Here is a 20,487-nt window from a genome sequence, read left to right as displayed (position 1 = left end):
CACCAGGGAGTCCCTCAAGATCTACATGCATACCCCTTCTGACCGTCATGGGGTCATGTGAAGCAAGCAGTCAGAAGGAATCCTTTCCACGGAAGACCGTGTCCCAGAGTGCCACAGGGCCCTGCCACTGAGAAGGGGACTCTCCAGATGGTGGGGCTTGAAGGCACACAGGCACACGTGCCACACCCGATGCCAGCCACTGGCTTTTATTAGGAAGTGGGAGTTACCCCAGGAGGAATTTCAGGGTATGGGGCACAGGGTTCCCCACATCAGAAGAAGCCCAGTTTCTTTTTCTCTTGCTGCTGCTTCCACTTGGCCATGCTGTAGAACTCCTCCTTGGATTTCCCGAAGATGTCTTGGAAATCGGAGTCTGAGAGATAGAACTAGGGGTGGGAGGGTAGGAGTGGGTGGAGAGGGATGGGGGTGGGAGGGTAGAGTGGGCAGGGAGGAATGGGGGTGGAGGGTGGGCGGAGAGGGATGGGGGTGGAAGGGTAAGAGTGGGCGGGGAGGGATGGGAATAGGAGGGTGGGAGTGCGCGGGGAGGGATAGGAGTTCCTGGAGCCCAGATTCTTGTCCCATCCCGGAGGTGTCATTCATTCTAAACTCCGGTCTGCTCAGAGTGCATTATGGGACAGTATCCCGTGGGATCCTCCAGTGCAGTTAGGTCTAGAACCCACCTCCTTACGGGCCGGGTCCACACCCGGTGGCAGGTCCTCCAGTGCCTGGTGCATCAGCCTTTCCCGGGGCAGGCTCCCATTGACCATTGAGTCACTGCAGCTGCTGGTGTGGTTCATGCTGGGGTTTGCGCCATCCACCCTGAGGTCCAGCCCCAGCTCATTCTCTGGACTGTCCTGGGAACCCTTGAAGGCCTGCAGTGCCGGGTGACCTGCCTTGTTATCACTCAGCCGTGGAGTTAGCTGGAAGTTATGGACTTCCTGTCCAGAGAGAAGCCTCAGGGTCCAGGAGAGAGAGGACAGGCACCCACCAAGACCACATTGAACCCACAGGCCTCTTAGCATTGTCTGAACTACTCGATCTTTGAGTCTGGGCCCTCGATCCTACGCCTCACACCTGTGTCTTGTTCCCTTCAGTCTGAACGCAGACCCCCCTGTGGGGCTGCCAGGGAAACTGTCCAACACTTACTGCTGTCATCTCAGAGATTGCAGATCCTGGTCCCAGGCTGCTCCCCACCATCTCCTCGTAGGACTGGCTGTTCTGGGGTCAAGAGTTGGACTGTTATCAGGACTGGGGCAAAGGAAGGAACTCCCCTGAAACCCAGGAAGGAGCCTAAAGCCCAAGATCAGGTTCCCCTCCCCCTGACTCATCGGAGGTCCTTGGCCAAGGAGAGGCCTCTTCCAGGGTCACTGCCACCCCCACCCTCACATACATACCAGATTAAGATAGAGGTGGGGCATCACGTCTCACCATCCACTTGTAGGGGTCCCAGGTGACAAACCACCCAGTAAAGGTGGCTGGCTCATGGCCCTGCTTGACCACAAAGATGGGTGTGGCCAGGCTCCTCTCTGCTGGGTGAGTCCTCAGGTACTCACGGCCCCAGGCCACTGCTTCTTTCTTCCATTCACCTGCAGCTTCCCCAAGCCACAGGAAGATCTGGGTCACAGAAGAGGCCTGGGCTTGGACAGGTGGAGGGACTGCTTGTGACAGCCACCTCCTCCCAACTCAGATGGCTTCAGAAGTCCACATGCATATGCACGGCCAAGAACCCAGCACGTTATGGTGTCCATACACCCATGAACACTTGAGGTCACAGGCATTCATGCATGCCTGCATGTATCTAATCTATAAATAGGTATGAAGCACTAACGTGTGCTTGGTACTAAAGACTCAATGGTAGAAAGAACACAGGCTTCAGTCCCTAAGCCAGGTATTGTGGCACATGTCTTTAATGACAGATGGCACGGGCAAAGTGGAGGCAGGAGAATCAGTTCAAGGCAATCCTTGGCTACAGAGAGAGTTTGAGGTTAGCCTGCATAGTGTGATTCTCTGCCTCAAAAAGGGGTGGGGGCTACTGTTCAGTTCAAGTGCTTGCTTAGCAAAGCCCTAGACCCCAAGTACCACATAAACAGGAGCGGGTGGGCCAGGTCTGTATTCCCAGCACTTGGGAGATGGACTCAGATCAGAAGTTCAGGGTTACATAGTTAGTTTGAGGCCATTCTGGGCTAAGCGAAACTGTCTTAAAACAAACATACTTGAGAACAATCTCTGCCCCCTCAGAGCCTTCACGAGGGAGCAAGCCACATATATGTCTCAGGAGAAAGTGAAGAGCTAGGCAGCGCCAAGGGTCTCCACGAGCCTGGCATGCTCACGAAGTCAGGGGAGACTGATCAGAGAGAGGCTGGTTAGGCAATGTGATTGGCTGTGGTGTGTGTGTGTGAAAGGGGGTGGAGTCAGGGGAGATGATTGGTCAGAGAGAGGCTGGTTAGGCAATGTGATTGGCTGTGGTGTGTGTGTGTGGGAAAGGGGGTGGAGTCAGGGGAGATGATTGGTCAGAGAGAGGCTGGTTAGGCAATGTGATTGGCTGTGGTGTGTGTGTGTGTGTGTGTGTGTGTGAAAGGGGGTGGAGTCAGGGGAGATGATTGGTCAGAGAGAGGCTGGTTAGGCAATGTGATTGGCTGTGTAGTGTGTGTGTGTGTGTGTGTGTGTGTGTGTGTGAAAGGGGGTGGAGTCAGGGGAGATGATTGGTCAGAGAGGGGCTGACTAGGCAATGTGGTGGGCTGTGCAGTGGGGGAGAAGGGGTGGAGTCTGGGCTTGGGTTTCCTCTGAGATGTCCTCAGGGCTCAACCTTATCCCAACACAGACAGTACCACACACAGTCACACACTACCACACACACACTCACATACACAGGCACACACTACCACACACACACATACACACGCACACAGGACCACACACAATGACATGCGCACAGTATCACAGCTGCAGAGACGCATTGCCTGTTGCCATAGAGCCAGATAGCTGACCACAGCCAGTTACTGTCATCTAATGTGTGCACATAGACACGTCACATTTTGTTACCTGTCACGAATTTCTGGCTGGTCGTGTATACCATCTCATAGGCTCACAGAATTCTACAGACTCACAAATGCAGTTGCTCTGTAACACCAACAACCAGCCCCATGTTCCCCCTTTCCCTCTCACACAGACACGTGCACACACAGTTACAACTGGTGTGGCCAGTTCTTGTTAGTACTGGACTATACTGGACTGCACAACTGCTTGCATGGTCTGGTTACCCACAGCCGTAGCTACCCAAATGTGCAGGTTCAAAGAGTCACCTGTGCTACCCAGTCAGACCCTCCACATCCTGCAGTGCCGTGTAGCTAGGCAGAGCCTCAGTCACACACAGCATCACGGGGCACACGGCATTACAAACAACACGCAAGGTCACAATCACATACAACGTGACTCTATTACACCCGGATTCTGAGTCCACAGCAACAATCAGTCACAGGCTAGATTCTCCTTCACGCCCAACCACACTGATGCACACCCTGCGTTCTCAGCCCAGCCAAACAGGAGTGGCGGCTTTACCTCCTGACAGGTGTCTAGTAACATGATGTCATACTTGTCCAAGTCCTCTTGGCCAAAGAACAGCACTTCCGTGAGGACCAGGCAGCCTGCGTGACTGGAGCACTCGAACAGTCGGGGCTGGATGCTCCACACCTCCTCGGGAAGCCTGTCCGGAGGAGGGGCTGTGACGGGACACAGTCTGGACCACACTGGCCCTTGGCATGGGTGCTCTCCCTACCTCAGGGAAAGCAGCTTCTTTTGGACAGGAGCCCTGGGCCTTCCTCTGACCTCCACCTACCTCTTGACTTCCTTTAGGAGTACCTGCTAAGGACCAGGGCAGGGTCCCTTTCCTTCAATGGGCATGGTGACCGAAAACCTGTCAGCTGCTGAATGAAGTCATCAGCGTTGGCACTGGGGAGGGGGACTCCTGGCCTAGTGTGAATCATCTGAACGGAGGCCCTGCCCTCCCTAGAATGGGAGTCCCCTAAACTTAGTTAAGTCAGAAACTGGCCTCAGGTCCAGGATGGAAGGAGGGGACCGAGGCTGGGAGCTAATGAGACTTGGGTGGGCGGCAGGGTCCAGGGCTCCTTCCTTCCTTGAATTCTTACTCTGTTCTTACCTCCTACGCATGCTGGTTAGGGATCACCTTTAGTGGCAATGCAGGGAGTGGATTCTGCCAGCAGAGGGCACCATTTCTCCCTGTTAGCCCTGGCACTGCTCCCCTTAACGTTACCCCAGGGCTGGAAACAGCAAGGTGGGCTTGACTCGCATGGCCCCTGCAGGAGGAGGACTGAGAGTCCCACAGATTTAGTCCAGATCTCTGTGTGACCTTCCACTGGGAACGTCCTTAAGAAACCTGGCCAGAGGAGGGCTCACCTTCCAGCCTCAGTTCTTCCTCAGAATAAACATATTCTCCTGATTCTGTTACCTCTTGTTACTGGGATAGGGGGCCCGGCCTCCGAGGGCTTCCCAGAAGTAGAGAGGCTCCTGACCCTCCAGCACTGTCTCCTTGTTATTCCCTGGGAAGACAGTGACCACCGTCCGCGCCATCTCACGTTGGTCCCCATGACAGCCCTGGCAAGCAGAAGCTGGGTCAAGCTCTGCAGACCTTCACCTCCAGTCCTATCCATGTCCTATCCACTGGGTCCTCTGGGGAGCTGCACCTGAGCAGAGGGAGGCACCTCTGGGCATGGGACCTCCCTTTCAGTCCCCCAACTGTAACCCCATAACCCTATCTGGGTTCAGAACATGGTTGAGAGAATCTAGGCTTGGGGAGTCATCTGTGGTTTATGCTAAACATAAGAAAACAAACCAACAACATCAACAACAACAACAAAAAAAATCAAGCAAACTAGATGAGGTCTCCTTTTCCCAGAGAGGCTTAGTAAGTCCCCAAGCAGGAAGGGAGGCAGCCAGAGCCAGGCTATCCTACCCTGAGGAACCCCAGTCCACTTGTGACTACGTAACTTCTCCAGATCTATCAGGGTCTTGGGCCACTCCACACCACCCACAGCATCGTCTCCAATGGACCATCTCTGTGGATTAAGTCTGCATCTGTGCAGAGGGGAACCCATCTCTGGCCTAGCACCACCTTCCCAGGGGGAAGTCACTGGTACCTTCCCAAACCAGAGAAAGCAAACATGACTTGTGATCAGAAAGAAGACGTCACTGGAAGTGAGGGAGGAGGCACGGGCCGGCACCTCCATAGTTCTGGTGTTGTGGATCTCGGTCCCTTGCACGTGGAAAAGCCTGGTGTCGGATACTGGCGGTCTCTCCCCTTTGTTGCCTGCATTCCCCTAGAAGAAGGCATAGCCTCAGGCTGAGTCAAAGGCTCCTGGGGTCCCCTCCCTGTCCTGGTGGTGAACGAACTAGCATTGTCCCCTGGCCCTTTGAGTGGGGACTGTTGCCGTCCTCTGTGTGCAGGACAGTGAAAGAGTCCCCTTCAAATTAGACTTGTCTCCCATCTCAGAGGGCCCAGAGCACAGTTCTGCCACCATGGTACACAGCCTCATCTAGGCACGGACTCAACACAGCCAGGGATGACAGCAGCCCTGAGGTGAACCTAAATTGAACCCTTCCTCCTGTGAGTGGCTTATGTCAAATAGTTTTTTTGATTAATGTGTGCATGTCTGCACGTGTGTGCGTGTGTATGTGTGTATGAATGTGTGTGTGCATGCGTGTGCGTGTGTGTGCTCATGGACCACAGGACATCAGATGTCATCCTTTGGAATGCTGTCCACCTCCTTGGAGAAAAGGTCTCTCACTGGCCCGCAGCTCACCAATTAGGCTAGACTGGCCATCGAGCTCCAAGAATCCATGGAGCTAGGCTCACAGCACCCACCCTCACGGGCAGCATCGTAGGAAGGTGATGAGATCACACTCAAGCTTTCGAGGCAAGCCCTCTACCCACTGAGCCCCTCTCCAGCCTGTGTCGAAGGGATGAAAGGTCTGACACGGGCTCTACCTGGAAGACCACCAGCCGCCCCTGGAAGATGGCTAGGAAGTGGGGAGGCTCACTGCCCATGGTCACATGCCCCTGCACCAGTGCACCCTGGTGCATGAGACCCAACTCTTCAGCACTGCAGTTCAGGGCCTTGGTGTCTTCTACAGTGCTTTGGTGGCCCTGCAACAGGGAAGGGGACATGATGGTTTTGGGGTCTTTGTTGTGTCCAGGGTTTTCCTATCTCCTCCTCTTCCTCCTCTTCCCCTCCTCCTCCCCTTCTCTTCCCCCCTCCTCCTTCTCTTCCTCCTTCTCATCCTCCTCCCCCTCCTCTTCTCCTCCCCCCTCCCTTCCTCCTTCCCTTTCTCCTCATCTTCCTCCCCTTCCTCCTTCTCTTCTTCCTTCTCATCCTCCTCCCCCTCCTCTTCTCCTCCCCCCTCCCCCTCCTCCTTCCCTTTCTCCTCATCTTCCTCCCCTTCCTCCTTCTCTTCCTCCTTTTCTTCCCCCTCTCCCTCCCCCCTCCTCCTCCACTCTCTAGCTCTTGGACTGGAAGGCATCTGGTCACCAGCAGTGGGGCATACCTGCCATAGGTACAGGAGGTACTGGACACAGCCCAGTTTCTGGTATGTGTAGAGGACAAGGTAGCAGTTTCCTGAGCACAATTGACCATAGTGCTTGGGATCTACAGGCTGTCTTTGTAAGTCCTGGATGTACCACACCTGAGGAGCAAGGGACCCGTGAGCATAGTTGAACCTTACCTGCAGCAGCCTGCCCACCTGCATCTAAGCCAGAAAGCATTCATTGGCTCATCTATGCCAGCAAGCAGCTTGTCCAGGTCTGTGCTTCATACCGGACCTTTGAGTGACCCTTTCTCCCACAGACCTCACCAACCTCATGCTGGCCTGCTCTCAGCCCAGACATGCATGCTGTCCCTGGGAGAATCAGGAGGAGGGCGAGAGGCTACAAGATGGATCCAGTTGCTGGCCGTGGCCATCTCAGTCTAGACCCCACTAGCTGTATCCCTGCACCCTCTTCTCATTCAGAGGCTCTCTGCTCAGCCCAGGAAACAGAAGTAGGGTTGAAAGGGAGGCTGTGGCACTCTGGAGGGAAACTTTCTTTTTTCTTTAGAATGTCATCAACAAAATTCACAAATAAAATGAAAAATTCCTAAACAAATAAAATCCAAGGCTGGGGGTGTGGCCCGGGTGGTGGAATGCTGGTGCAGTGTGGCAATGTCCTGGGTTAATTCCCAGCACCTCCCAGACCTGGGATTCCACCTGTGGAAGGAGGAGAGAAGAGGCAGGAGGGATCAGCAGTTCAAGGCCGGCCTTGACTGTGCAGTGAGTTTGAGGCTAGCTTAGGGTATATGAGACCTGTCTAATAAAGCCAACATGCTGAAAATGGTGTCGCCTGCTCACATTCGTCCGAGTGATGTCTTGTTACTGTGGGAGCCACACCTCAGCCTTAGAACCAGACAGAGCTGGTAGAAGCTGGGGGTCTGTGCATGTTGGTGTGTGACCCAGTTCTTCCCTCCTGTAAGCTAGGGGGTCACAGCACCAACCCCTCTGTACTTCAGTGGGGCTGGAAACAGTACCTCGTGTCCCTCACCAGCACTTACTGAGCACCTCACCAGGGACTTCCTCTCTCCTTGCCTTGCCTCCCCTCCCCCTTCCCTCCTCCATCTCTTCCCACCCACCCCTGCTCACCGTCCACATAAGGACAAATGTAGGCAGAGCTTCTACTTTCTCTGACCTCTGCTTACTTAGAGAAATTACATCTCCCCCCCACCCCAGTACCCCCCACATCCCCAGGCACACAGCAGTCTCATTTCCACCGTCTTATAGGATCCCCATATTAGCTTGGGGATGAGATCGGACCATAATTTCTGCTCTATGTTATGGATTTAAAAGCAGAGAGAAAGAAAGGACCTGCCTTATATGTCAGTGTGTGCTCCAATACTGCACGATGTTTGCAAGTCAGTCTCAGCCTCTTCAGCTTCTAGAACACTGGTCTGGGGTCAGAGGAGGGGTTTGTGACAGTGTGTTAGGGGCTAGGAGTGCTTAAGGCTGTGATTTGTATGATTGCACACCTGTGTTGGCCACAGGGCATGGTCCATTGTTTGGGTGTTGTCAAATTGCATGTGAGTGATTTGGATGACTTCGTGTGACAGCTGGAGAGAGAGCAGGCATGTTTCTATTTCCCTGAATATATGCCCGGTTGTGTGTGGATGGGTACGTACACGTGCCTGGGTCATTTCAGTTTGTTGAGACAGTGTCTCCTGTAGTTCAGACTGGCCTCGAACTCTCGATAGTCCCTCCCACAGAGTGTTGGGTTTACCGGCATGGCTGCCCCTCCCCCTCCCCAGTCCACCCCCAGTCATCGGTTCTCCAGGCAGAGTCTATCCTTGTGTGTACACACCATCACCCGCAAGCCAGTGCCCTCACCTCCACCTTCCCAGAGCCATCGTCCACCATTCTGAGCTGGGCCGCGAGCTCAGGCTGGGTGTGAAGCTTGCCTACCTCCAGGTTTACCTGCACCAGTTTACCTGCATGTGGAGCGGAGAGTCAGTGATGTTCTTCAGGGCCACCCGGCCGAATCACTCCTCACCCATCTCACAGGGTCTCAGACACACCCTCTTCCTTCTCATCCTTGGGGGACACTTCTCCTAGTCCTGGTTCCCTTCCCTCTTGCCTCTCGCTCCTTCTAAGTCCCGCCCATTCCCCAGGCTCCACCCCCGCGCCCGTGCCCCTCCTCTTGCTCACTCTTCTCTGGGTGTTTTTTCCTATCTAGCTCCTTCGACCAAGACCAGAAGAGCTGTTGGAAAGCTGTGGACTCTGCTCCGTCGTTCACCACCTCCACATTGGTGTAGTTCGGGTAACCCTTGGCCTGGATGAAGCCCTGGGACACAGTTCTGTCAGGCCTGAGGCTCAAAGGCCCTTGGCTGTGCTCCACCCCCAGAGACACCCCCAACCGTGGCCACAAGGACGCCCAAGCTCTGAACTGAGTTAATTAACCAAACTTGTGACCCATTTAACAAGCTGGCTCCTGCACTGTCTGACTCTCCCGAGGCCCCCCGAGGGAAGACAGGGACTCCTCAATCCAAGCCTGGTGAAGGGCTGGCCATGACAAACCCTACAGTCTCACAAACTTCCTCTGCCCCCACCCCCAAGGCAGAAGGCTCTCAGGCCTCAAGGCAAGGCTAGTCCTGCACACATGGTGCTTTTTGTGTTAGATACCTTCCTTCCTGATCAAGGTTTCCAGGGCAGACACACTCACTTTCTGACCCCAAGACAAGGGTCCCTCTTCTTGGAGACCCCAAGATAAAGATGTTCCAAGGGAGTTCCAGTTTATCCCTTAGACCCACCTCCCTATGCCTCCTGCAGGCTATCCTATGCCAGCTCTGACCACAGGCTGCCTCCCTGAAGGGTCCCAGGACCTCACCACAGCCCTGCTGAGGGCAGCCTTCTTCTCCTGGGGGCTGGACTTTCGTCCTTGCCACATGTAGATCTTGAAGCCACCCTGGTCCAGGAGATAGCAACCCTAGGAAAAAGGTTGTGAGTCTGGTTGGCAGGGGCTGGGGCCAGGAGATAGGGATGGGTAGGGTACTGGGCCAGGCTTTCCTTACGTCCTCTTGCAGGAGGTCCTGGGTCAGTGGGTGGGTCGCCAGTTCCTGGACCACCAGGTCTGTCCCCTTCTCACAGACACTGGGGGGACATGTATCCAGATGTGGACGGCTAGTCTCTCCTTGGCCTGGTGCCATCCCAGCGCCCCTGACCTCCTCTAGTCTCCTGGAGACTTAGGTAGTGGGGTTTAGGTGGCTCTTCACAGGGCCTCAGTCTCCCCATCTCTGCTATGGGCTTTTCTCATCAATGCTACCACATGCCATGCAAGAGTGCATATCATGCAGGCCCAACACTGCACATGACCTACCCCAGAGACCCACAGGCTTTTACTGGAAGCTTTTGTAGAGGACCTGTTATTTCAGTAAGGACAGACACACAGCTGTGACCCTCACTCTCCCTGTGCCCTCCCTCCCCCAGTTCTGCTCACTGGTAGAGGCGGACGTTGGCCTTTTGTAGCTGGCTAACACTGTTGCTGGGTACAGAGGGATACAGGCTGCCTGATCTGCAGCCCAGCACAGCCTCCATGATGCGCAGAAGGTTGGTGGCTTCATTCTCCGAATCTACCACAGCAATTTGGGCACGGCCACCTCGCTCCCTGTCTCTGAGGCTGCAAGTCAGGGTCAGCGCCTGCAGGAGAGAAGCTGGTAGTTAAGACTTCCTGGGAGTGGCACCTGGTTCCACACAGCCCAGGTCCTTCCTGTCACTGCTTGGTGCCCATAGGCACAGGGGGAGGGACAGGAGAGCTGGTGTCATGCCATTCTAGTGCCCCCCAGGGACATCACCAGTGGGGTATCTGAACCTAGCCTGTATCTAGTAGATGAGAGCCCAGCTACCTCTCTTGGGGGCCAGATGATGAACACTTAGAGGTTACCTCTCCCCAAGCCCTGTACTCCCAGTCCCGGAGGCAGACACTGACCCGTGCTTTCTCAGAAATGCTGGCTTTGGGTCCATTCCACTGGATCATCACCTTGCCCAGGTCCAACAGGAAGATGTCCCCCTTGTTAAAGCTGTTCCAGGACAAGGCCACCTTCCAGAGACAGGAGAGAGAGGTGGAAGGGAAAGGTGTCAGACCACCAGCACCGTGGGAAGGGGGGGGAACAGGGCAGGGGAGGGGGCAAGGCAGGGGGAGGGAAGGGGACAAAAGAGGAGGAGGAGGGGAGAGAGAGAGCAAGGCAGGACATGTCATTTGTATGCACGAGGCTGTGTGCAGCTGTGTGTTTGTGTGTGTGCACATGTGCATGTGTGTGTGTGTGTGTGTAACCACACATGACCTTCCATGTGGTTATCCAGAAGTGAGTAATTGTTTATCTCTGTATGAACGTGCATATCTATCTGTATGGGACACATCACGTCTGAATAACAGCGTATGCTCGTGGTGACCGTGTGTAAGTGTGGTGACAGTGTGCAAAAGAGCATACGAACAGTTGTTGAAGCAAACACATCTGGAGGACACCCTAAAAAATCTCAATGGCAAAAGAGAAAAACCCCAAACAGTCTAAATGTCCATGTCCATGTGAGCTGTGGGAATGATGGTGCAAAGTCCGGCAAGGGCCTTGCACCACGGAGCTGCCTTAAGCCTTGTTGGCTGTAAATGTACAACTTCAGGGTCACCAGCCACACTGTAGATGACTCTTCGCTGCCTCAAATGCTGGCTGCCTAGCAGCAGAATGTCCTGTGCCACAGTTAATTTCCAGGTGCGTGCAGGTATAGGGTGCTTTGTGTTGATTTATGAAAGGGCACTCGGAGGGGGCCAGGGTGGCCGGGGTGGGTGCCTATGCCTGAGGAGGAAGGATGTGTGGCCAAGAGCGAGGCTCCACACACTCCCAGCCTGCTGCTTACAAGGACCCAGCACATCTGCCTCGTTCCCAAGTTCTTAAAGCACCCATGAGACATGAGCACTAGGAAAGAGACAGCAGGGGACAGAGGTGGGGCTGCCTTGTGCCTCCTCGTGAGGCGGGCCATCTGGGGAGCTCTAGCTCATTGCTCCCCATACTTCCCGCCAACTCCTGCCTTCTCTACTTCGGGATAATTAGCCTGGAGTCTGGAGGTCAGTCCGTGTCCCTGGTTGCCCTACCTCAGTGGCAGACACGTGCTTCCTTCCCCTGATGTGAAGCAGTCGCTGGACATTGTACATGTTGGTCTCCGCAAGCTTGAGAGCGGAGTCTCTGCCTCCCTTCCTGTAGCTGAGGAAGGGACAGGGAAGAGAAAGCTTACCTCCTGCAGAGACAGGTGTGGGAGTGAGCATGTGTGTGTGTGTATGTGTGAGGATCACACATGTCTGTGTAGTACATGTGAGCACATGTATGCATGAGTACATACATACATGAGACACAAATGTGTGGTGCTAATTAGCATGTAGAACTGTGTAGACTGTGGTATGTTGGGGGATTTAAGACATACTTTCCCCAGATGAGTCTAAATGCTAGCACATGGAAGAGCATGTCTGTGTGGTGGATATGAATATTCAGGTATGCATGCCCATCTATAGATCAACATGCATGGGGAGGTAGGTATGTGGTCTTGCACATATGGGGTGGCATGTGTTTTTGCATATACACACAGACTTGTCTGCACTACACACAAATATTCTACTCAGCGATATGAAACAAAAATGTCTTGGCATGCCGGGGCCTAGCAAACACAGGAGTGGATGCTCACAGTCAGCTATTGGATGTATCACAGGGCTCCCGATGGAGAAGCTAGAGAAAGTACCCAAGGAACTAAAGGGATCTGCAACCCTATAGTTGGAACAACATGATGAACTAACCAGTACCCCGGAGCTCTTGTCTCTAGCTGCATATGTATCGAAAGATGGCCTAGTCGGCCATCACTGGAAAGAGAGGCCCATTGGACTTGCAAACTTTATATGCCCCAATATAGGGGAATGCCAGGGCCAAAAGAATGGGAATGGGTGGGTAGGGAATTGGGGGGGTATGGGGGACTTTTGGGATAGCATTGGAAATGTAATTGAGGAAAATATGTAATAAAAAATATTAAAAATTAAAAAAAAGAAAGAAACTGGACAACCTAGATGTCCCTCAACTGAAAGATGAATAAAGAAATTGTTGTACATTTGCAAAAAAAAAAATGTCTTGGCAATCAGGTTAACTATTGTCAATCTCAAAATGTGACAGTTTAAAAGAACGTTTGATGAGAAAGTAGAAGACACTTCTACCAGCGTGACAAACAAAGCAAGCTCTGGCTAACCTGATGGCCATGCCCGTGTACAAACTGAGACCAAGGACAACAGTTGCCCTGCAAACATCCACAGTAGGACTGTTGATAGCATTCCTAGTGGCCCCAGAGTGGAAGCAATGCACATGTCCACTAGGTGTTACTCTGACAAAATACGGCGGATTCATAGGATGGAATATCATTCCACAGGGAATGAAGCCAGGTACTAATGCGTGTCACAGCATGGATAAACAGGACCAACAAGGATGAAGCTCAGGGTTGAGGGCTCGCCTGCCATGTGGGCAAGGCTCTGGGATCCATCCTGTTCCTAACAGGAAGAGGAACAGGAGGAGGGAAAGGGGGGGGAGAAGAGAGGAGAGGAGGAGGGGGAGGAGGAAGGGAGGGGAGGAGGAAAGGGGAGGAAGAGGAGGGGGAGGGAGAGGAGGGAGAGGAGGAAGAGGAGGGGGAGGGGGAGAAAGAGGAAGAGAAGGAAAAGGGGGAGGAAGGGAAGGAGGAGGGGAAGGAAGAGAAGGAGGACAAGAAGGGGGAGGAAGAGAAGGAGGAAGAGAAGGAGGAAGAGGAAGAGAAGGAGGAAGAGGAGGAGGAAGAGAAGAAGAAGAGGAGGAGGAGTGAGAGGGGGAGGAAGAGGAAGAGAAAAGAAGGGGGAAGAAGAGGGGAGGAGGAGGAAGAGTAAGAGGAGGAGGAAGTAAAGGAGGAAGAGAAAGAGGAGGAGGAAGTAAAGGAGGAAGAGAAAGAGGAGGAGGAAGTAAAGGAGGAAGAGAAAGAGGAGGAGGAAGTAAAGGAGGAAGAGAAAGAGGAAGTAAAGGAGGAAGAGAAAGAGGAAGAGGAGGAGGAAGAGGACAAGGAGGACACGGAGGGGGAGGAAGAAGAGCGGGGAGGAGGAAAAGAAGGAGGAAGAGGAGGGGAGGAAAAGGAAAAGAAGGAGGAAGAGGAGGGGAGGGGAAGATTAAGACAAAATGAAAACATATGAGTCACAAAAGTTCACTTTCTGTGTGGTTCCACTTACAGAACAAGTTCAGAATGGGCCAATATATATAGACAGAAAGCAGAGCAGTCGCTGCCTCTGGCAGGGAGGAGGGGACAGGAAGGACCTGGAACGAGGCTGCCTGGAAGCATGGGGCTTTTCAGGGTGATGAAGTGTTTTTCAGCTGATGGTGGCACTGGTTGTGTGTATCTGAAACCAATGAATTGTGTGCTTAAGATGGGTGGAATGGGTGTGAGTGCACCTATCTTAAAGTGCACATAGGTGTGTGCACACACACACACACAAGTACACCATTCAGCCAATGAAAAACCACTTTCCTAGGGTGGCTGGTGGTGCCCTCACCACAGGATCTGACAATGCCCTCCTCTCTCTCAGCACTCACATGACTCCAGAGTGGAAATAGCTGTGGAAGCAGTCGGACTCGTGGCCCTGTGACTCTCGGTGCAGCACAGTCTGGTCTCCTAGGTCCTCCTGCAGACGTTGCACAAAGGAGACCGCAGCCTCCCGGGCCTCTGCGCTGGCATCCTTTCCAATCCAGTAGTGCAGGTCACTGGATCCTCCCTGGGTATCTTTTGGACTCTGAGGGACCTAGGGTCCAGGCATTTGTAGATATGGAGAGGGAAGGGGACCCATGGGAAGGCACTTGGATGAAGGCTATGAGGGGAACTGGGGACTGGAAGGCCTCAGGGCAGCAGCCCCTTGTGGGTGGCATGTGATGTGGGGGCTTTTGATCTTCTCAGGATAGCGTTTATTTCTAGGCCTGGGTTTCTTCAGCTCTGGACCTCTAAAAAAGACTCCCAGGTGACTCACATGGAGGACGACATAGCAGCATTCTTCAAAGAAATTCCCATGAGCCCTTTCAGGCAATGGCAGCATCTTTAGGTTCTGAGAGAAGAGATTGCCAAGTAACAAGTCAGAGGCCTCTCCCTATGACTTCCAGGTGGAGGGTAAAGGAGAGAACTCTAGATGGGAGACGGGAGAGGCTAGTGACACTTTTCCATGTCACAGGCTGTGCCATCTGGTCTTGCCCCTCACCTCAGTAATCCATATTTGCAAGGCTCTGTGGCTGTCGATGGCTGGGAGGTCCTGGTTGATGTTCATCCTGGGCTAGGCAGGAGGAATGGAGATACAAAGGATGAGAGCCAGAGTTCAGAGTTCACAGGTTGGAGGTCAGCCTCTGGCCACCTGTGCTATAGGCTCCAAGTGAGAATTCTCCCTGACACCCAAAGCTCTCCAAAGTGCCTTCATTATAGGACGTAATTGTCACTAAATGTGCAACTTCATCAAACCAGGACAGGCACAGTAGATGGGCATACATAGACCTGGCACATTAGATGGGCATACAGAGACCTGGTTCGTCTGTGGGAAAACTCTTACTACAGGCTGAGCTCTCTGGCCAGGAGCGGCTCTTCCATTAGTAGCAACATTTTAGACAGAGTTAGAAACTGGCCACAAAGGGCTGGCGGTATAGTTCAGTTGTTAGAATACTTGCCTGGCATGCATAAAGCACTGGGTTTGACCCCCAGCACCGCATAGAACTTGCCGTGGTGGTGCATGGCTTTAATCCCAGCACCCAGGAGGTGGAGGCAGGGGGATGAGAGATTCAAGGTCGTTCTCGGCTATAGAGTAGAGTTGAGGGTTACAGGAGACCTTGTCTCAAAAATCAAAAGGAGAAAAGAAACATGCGAATAGATTCTAGACAGACCCAAGGCCTGCAGACTCAGGGACAGTCACTGCAGATAGTGCTAAGTTAGACTCTTATAGAAGGAACCAATCCAGTCAGCAGGGGCAGACCCTGCAAAAGGAGGTGAACTCTTGAAATGGGGTTCAATGGTGTACAGACAGACAGGTTCTGACCCTAAGGGCAGCAACTACACAAAGGTCTGACAAAGTTGGAAACAGTATATAAATAGACACAGGGTCTGCACAGTGCTGCGGGCTATGGCGGTGGGGCCATACAAACGGCATGTCTTCCATAGGTTGATGAAGCATCGTACAACTCAAGGGCCCCAGAGAGAGATGAGTTCTCCAAACAGGGACCTTTCATGTATACAAGGATAGCATCCATATACACAAAGAGAGCTGTGGAGAGACCCAGGCACTACCCAAGGAAGGTCAGATAGGCCTGGCAAATAAGCAAAGACTGGAAGCCGAGAAAGAGGTTCTGCAAACAGGTGTGGGTACTGTGGGTTCTGTGGGTACCGAGGAGCTCTGCATGGGAAAGGCCGGGCTAATGTGGCTAAGAAAGGACTCTGTTAAAGGGCAGAGTCTGAAGCTACGGACAAGCACATCAATACGCAAGGCTCTGCAGGAGGGAGCCACCACAAAAAGGCCCCCTAGACAGACAGAGGCAGGCAATTAAAACCTGGAAAAGTTCTGTAGACAAACAGACTAAATGCCCCAGACAGGGAGCTGGGAACAGGTAGGGGAAAGAGTAGCAGGCTTTGCAAAGAGCTTTGGGAATCTGTAAAGAACCAAGTCCCGCAGTCGGGATCAGGGAGCTTGCAGAAGCGTAGAAGCTGTGTAAGCCTGTAGAGGCTCCTCTATAGACTGGGTCTGTCAACAGTATTCTTTTCCAGAGAGGTATGAAGCTGTGGGTTGAGCCACAGGGAAGCCAGTGCTGTGTGCAAGTACATTCCCTCCAGACACACGCAGGATTATGAAGCAAGGCTAGGTTCTGTGAGGAACCCCAGGTCCTGCAAATAAGGGCTGGCCATATAGGTCAGTTTGGAGTCAGTCAAGGCTTTGTCAGTAGGGATGGGCCCTGTACACAGGTCCACAAGCAAACAGGAGCATACAGACAAGTAGAGACTGCAAACAGGAATGAGGTCTACAGAGACACGTGGATGTTCCCAGACAAATGCAACCCCCTTCCGGTGAGAAACTCTCCATTGGGACAAACTGAAAGACTGGCTACCCAGGTACCCAGGTAAATTCACATAGGCTGTGCAAAGCGGGAGGAGGTTCTGCGATCCGGTCATAACCATCCTGCAATGAGGAAAGGTATTCCAGAGAGGTGCTTTGTGTCCCACCCTATGATGGCTATCCCCTCCCAGTTGGCGAGTCCTCAGGAATTTCATTCTGGAGGGAAGGGAAGGCTGAAGCCCTGGAAATGGCTGGAGGAAGAGTCTGTCTCCCAAAGAGAGCTTTCACACAGCTCTGACAATGTGAGGCCACCTTGCAGGACCACCTGGGTCAGTGATGGGCAGGACCACGCTTTGAGTAGGGCTGCTCAGTTATGCAAACCTGAGTCCTCCTTTTAACCCTCAACCTCGCAGCAGGACTCAGGGTGGGGCTCACTGCACTATTTGTTTTTTTTTTTTTTCTCAGTGTGGCCACATCGGTCACATTTCCTTTTTATGCTTTTCATTATTGTGTGCTTGGTTAGTTAGTGTGGTGAGCTTGGGTGTCCATGGTTAGTGTGGTGAGCTTGGGTGTCCATGGTTAGTGTAGTGAGCATGGTTGACTAAGTGCAGCTTGCAGGTCTGTCAGCGATTAAGATCTAGGATCTGACCCACAAAGTTCTGATGACATTAGCATGGAGGGGGGCATTGTCCCTAGACAGGGACAGGCACCATAAGCAGACAAAGCTTTGCAGACGCCTAGACAGAGGTGCTGTCTGCTCTGCGCGTCAGCACCTGGAATAAAAGCAAATCTCATACAATGGGCAGTGGGGGGCAGGGGGCAGGCACTGTTGAGAGAGAGCTAGATTGAAAACTGGTACCTGCTCCACAGGTGCTACAAACAAGACAAAAGCTCTGTCAACTCAGGACAGAGACTGCATAGGACTGTGATGGATTCTGCAGCAGGCGACAGACTCGGGTGACCCGAGATGGTTGGGTCAATGAATCATAGGCCTTCCTGATCCAGCCTTGAAAGATGGCTGAACTCTATACACAGGCTCTGCAAATTCTTTGCTCTGAAATTCTGAGTGTGGGGTTGGGGTGCAGGGGGCTGTGGGGAGCTGTGGGGATGGGGTACAGGGGGTATGGGGTCAGGGTGCAGGGGACTGTGGGGAGCTGTGGGGATGGGGTACAGAGGGTATGGGGTCAGGGTGCAGGGGGACTGTACGGACGGGGTACAGGGAGCCACGGGGATGGGACAGGGTTCATTCTGTTATCACTATCTGTTATCTCTTCACTGTCCAGCCCTTTGGAAACCGCAAGCAGCCATGAGTTGGATGGGTGTGTAGTTGAAGTATTTTATTTTTCCTCAATGCAACTTCCCACATCTAACTGAAGTCCTGGCAGCTCGCTAAGCAGACACAGTCACTGGGTTCTGAGTCTCCTGAGTGGGTGGCCCTGGTGCAGTGGTGACTGACTTCCTTTTCTTAATTTGAACATCCAGCTCTGCTCTACCATAGCAAGATCACCCTCAGACCCGCTGCCCCATGTAACCGTGAGAGGACTTGGCGAGGTAAGAGTTACAGAGCCACAGGTGCCTGAATTCTTTACTCCTTTGTTTAGGGCCTCTGAGGGCTGGGCTCAGGACAAGGTGGCCTGGAAAGAGGGTGGGGCCAGGGGACTGTCCACACTGAGTCACAGCAGAGGAGGCTGTGGGCTGGGGACTTCATGGGAGAACCTGTGTGCTGTTAGCATGGCTCTCCCGACATGGAGCAGAAGGAGTCCATAGATAGTTGTTGATTGACCGAGGGAGTCACCAGGAGTGCCAGCAGCACCTCTAGTTGAGGTCATTGTGTGACAATGACATACATGATGGATGGGCACAGTGGTCACACAATGGTCCTTTCCAGCAACAGAGAACATGGCACACCATGGTGGGTACAGTGACTTGCAACAGGACCCTTCAGCAAGAACACTGAGTCTATATGCCAAACCAGCTACAGGAGAATGATTAGGGACCCAGACAGACAGAGACCTGAGGCACAGAGTCAGAAGGTAGTGGCCAGGTAGCTCTAAGGGCCACAGTGGAGTGGGAAGGACACCGTCCAACTTCAGGGCCACAGAGAAAGAGGAGGGCATATTGGCAGCTGGAAGCAGTGTCTAACCTGGCTTCTCAGAGAGGGGCAGCAGCGGCCCAGGGGTGGCTGGGAAGGAGCCCCAAAACCCACAGCCTGGAGAGTCGGACTGGAGCTGAGCCCCCATCCCTCTTGCTAGAGGAGGCGAGAGAACTTTAAAGTATGGGGTGTCTTTACTCCTCTTACACTGCGTTCCCTCCCCTCCCACTAGAGGTTTCTTCTCTTCCCACAGAGTCACCCGTGGCTCACGAGAGCCCCAGCCCATGTGTGTCCCCTTTTACCAGTACCTCCCCCATGTGGACCCCATCTCCCCCCTCCTGCCCTCCTAGAAGCCCTCTCATTTCCCAGGGCGTTCTTTCCTTTTCGGGGAGTTCCTTTCTCCCAGACACTGGCTTCCTCTCTGCCCCTCCCCGCAGGGGCTCTAACCCACTGTGCAGGGGGGGGGGGGTCCCAGTCTCCTTGGCGGCCAGGCCGCTTATCTTGTCGCTTGTCGCCTTCCTTCAGGTGACCCTTTTCCCGTCCAGCCGACCCCTCCTCCTGTACAAGGTGTACTTGAGGGTAGACCTCGAGATTCCTTTGCTTAACTTCCAGGAAGGGAGGGCATAGCCTGCTGGAGGGTCGTGAGTCAGGCGAACTGACTCTGGAGGTGACAGAGAGCCCACCCACGCAAAACTCGCCGCCGCTTCTTCCTCTCACGCTACCTGGCCACAGTGGTCGTCCTCCACCCACGCGCAGAGAGCCAAGCGTTCTCACCGTGGGGCTGCCCTCAACCCTACCAGCCTTCAGCCGCTGTATGACCCCCAGCCCCGGAACTCCATGCCTTCCCTCTGCGTTCCCAGCAACCCCTCTACCGGGTCCCCCACCCCCACCCCCAGTCCAGGCCTACCTTCTGGGAACTGCCTCTGCACCTTCCTTCACTCAGCTTGTGGGCAACACTAGGCCCCTCCCTCCGAACTGTAACTCAATCCCAGCTCCCGCCTTGCAGGACACACCCCGTGCTCTGTGCAGCGTGGACAGGGCATTCAGAGTTAGTCAGTCAATAAATATTGACCAAGCCGTCTGGGAGCCAGCCCCCTTCCCGTGGCCTGGTAGATTACTTCTTCGGTACCACTGGGCAGAGAAGGCTAGGGGTGGAGGCCTGATCTAGGCTGAGGTGGATTGTGGGATACACCGATTTCTCACTGGGGAGCTCAAATGGGCAACCGCCCCCCCTCGCGGGTTGGGCTCCTTTTGGATCTAGGGGTTCAGACCACCATAGTGAGTCAAGTGATATGAAGGTCATTTTGGGAGGTGGAGGAAACGCCCGGGGCTGCCTCCCAGAATTTCTGACCCCTACCTCCCATCTCGGGCTGGCTGCCCAGCACAGTGGTCCCCAGGGAGCCTGATACCCATCGTGGGAGAGGCCGGTGGAGTCTACAGCAAGGAGATCCCTTCCACACCCTGGCTGCCCCTCTGTTACTCCTGATTGTGGGATAGGAGGACGCTGGAAATAGAGCCTTCCAGAAATGCCTGGGACACAACTTTCCTTTACCTCCTGCCTGTCGTAGCACAGACCTCAGTCACAGCCAGCGTCAGCCAGCACATGCCTTCCCTTCAACCCCACTAGATCCTGCCTGCAGACAGTATGCAAGACCTCTCTCTGCAGCGGATTCTTCACTTACAAAGTCTCATGGCTCAGGACTAGACACTCCAGAAACTCTGGGCCAGCCTGTGCCCAGTGGTCAGTGTGTGT

The 20,487-nt window shown here is 53.7% G+C and overlaps 1 protein-coding gene across 5 annotated transcripts; it reads right to left on the bottom strand.

Moving 5' to 3' along the window:
• Window positions 1–190: 190 nt before the first annotated feature.
• Vill (villin like) lies at window positions 191–19,859 on the bottom strand. 5 transcript variants are annotated; one of them, XM_021171395.3, is made up of 20 exons: window positions 19,642–19,859; window positions 14,813–14,884; window positions 14,588–14,662; window positions 14,160–14,365; window positions 11,672–11,780; window positions 10,514–10,624; window positions 10,025–10,224; window positions 9,600–9,678; window positions 9,416–9,514; window positions 8,737–8,872; window positions 8,419–8,519; window positions 6,556–6,693; window positions 5,999–6,157; window positions 5,151–5,330; window positions 4,463–4,608; window positions 3,556–3,700; window positions 1,426–1,611; window positions 1,144–1,215; window positions 678–935; window positions 191–383 (listed from the first exon to the last, which is right to left on the bottom strand). In XM_021171395.3, exons 2-20 carry the CDS (start codon window positions 14,876–14,878, stop codon window positions 270–272), a joined length of 2,580 nt encoding a protein of 859 aa, XP_021027054.1. In that variant the 5' UTR covers window positions 14,879–14,884; window positions 19,642–19,859; the 3' UTR covers window positions 191–269. The 5 variants fall into 5 exon arrangements, with proteins under 5 accessions (XP_021027054.1, XP_029337453.1, XP_021027056.1 ...); XM_029481593.2 differs by having other exon boundaries at window positions 678–869; XM_021171397.3 differs by having other exon boundaries at window positions 14,813–14,879; window positions 19,642–19,743.
• Window positions 19,860–20,487: the final 628 nt, after the last annotated feature.

This window comes from Mus caroli, unplaced genomic scaffold (assembly GCF_978045245.1).
Source record: "Mus caroli unplaced genomic scaffold, Mus_caroli_1 scaffold_11, whole genome shotgun sequence".
NCBI lineage: Eukaryota > Metazoa > Chordata > Mammalia > Rodentia > Muridae > Mus > Mus caroli.
The sequence above is the reverse complement of the archived record's forward strand: the minus strand, read 5'-3'. Positions and strand labels throughout refer to the sequence as shown.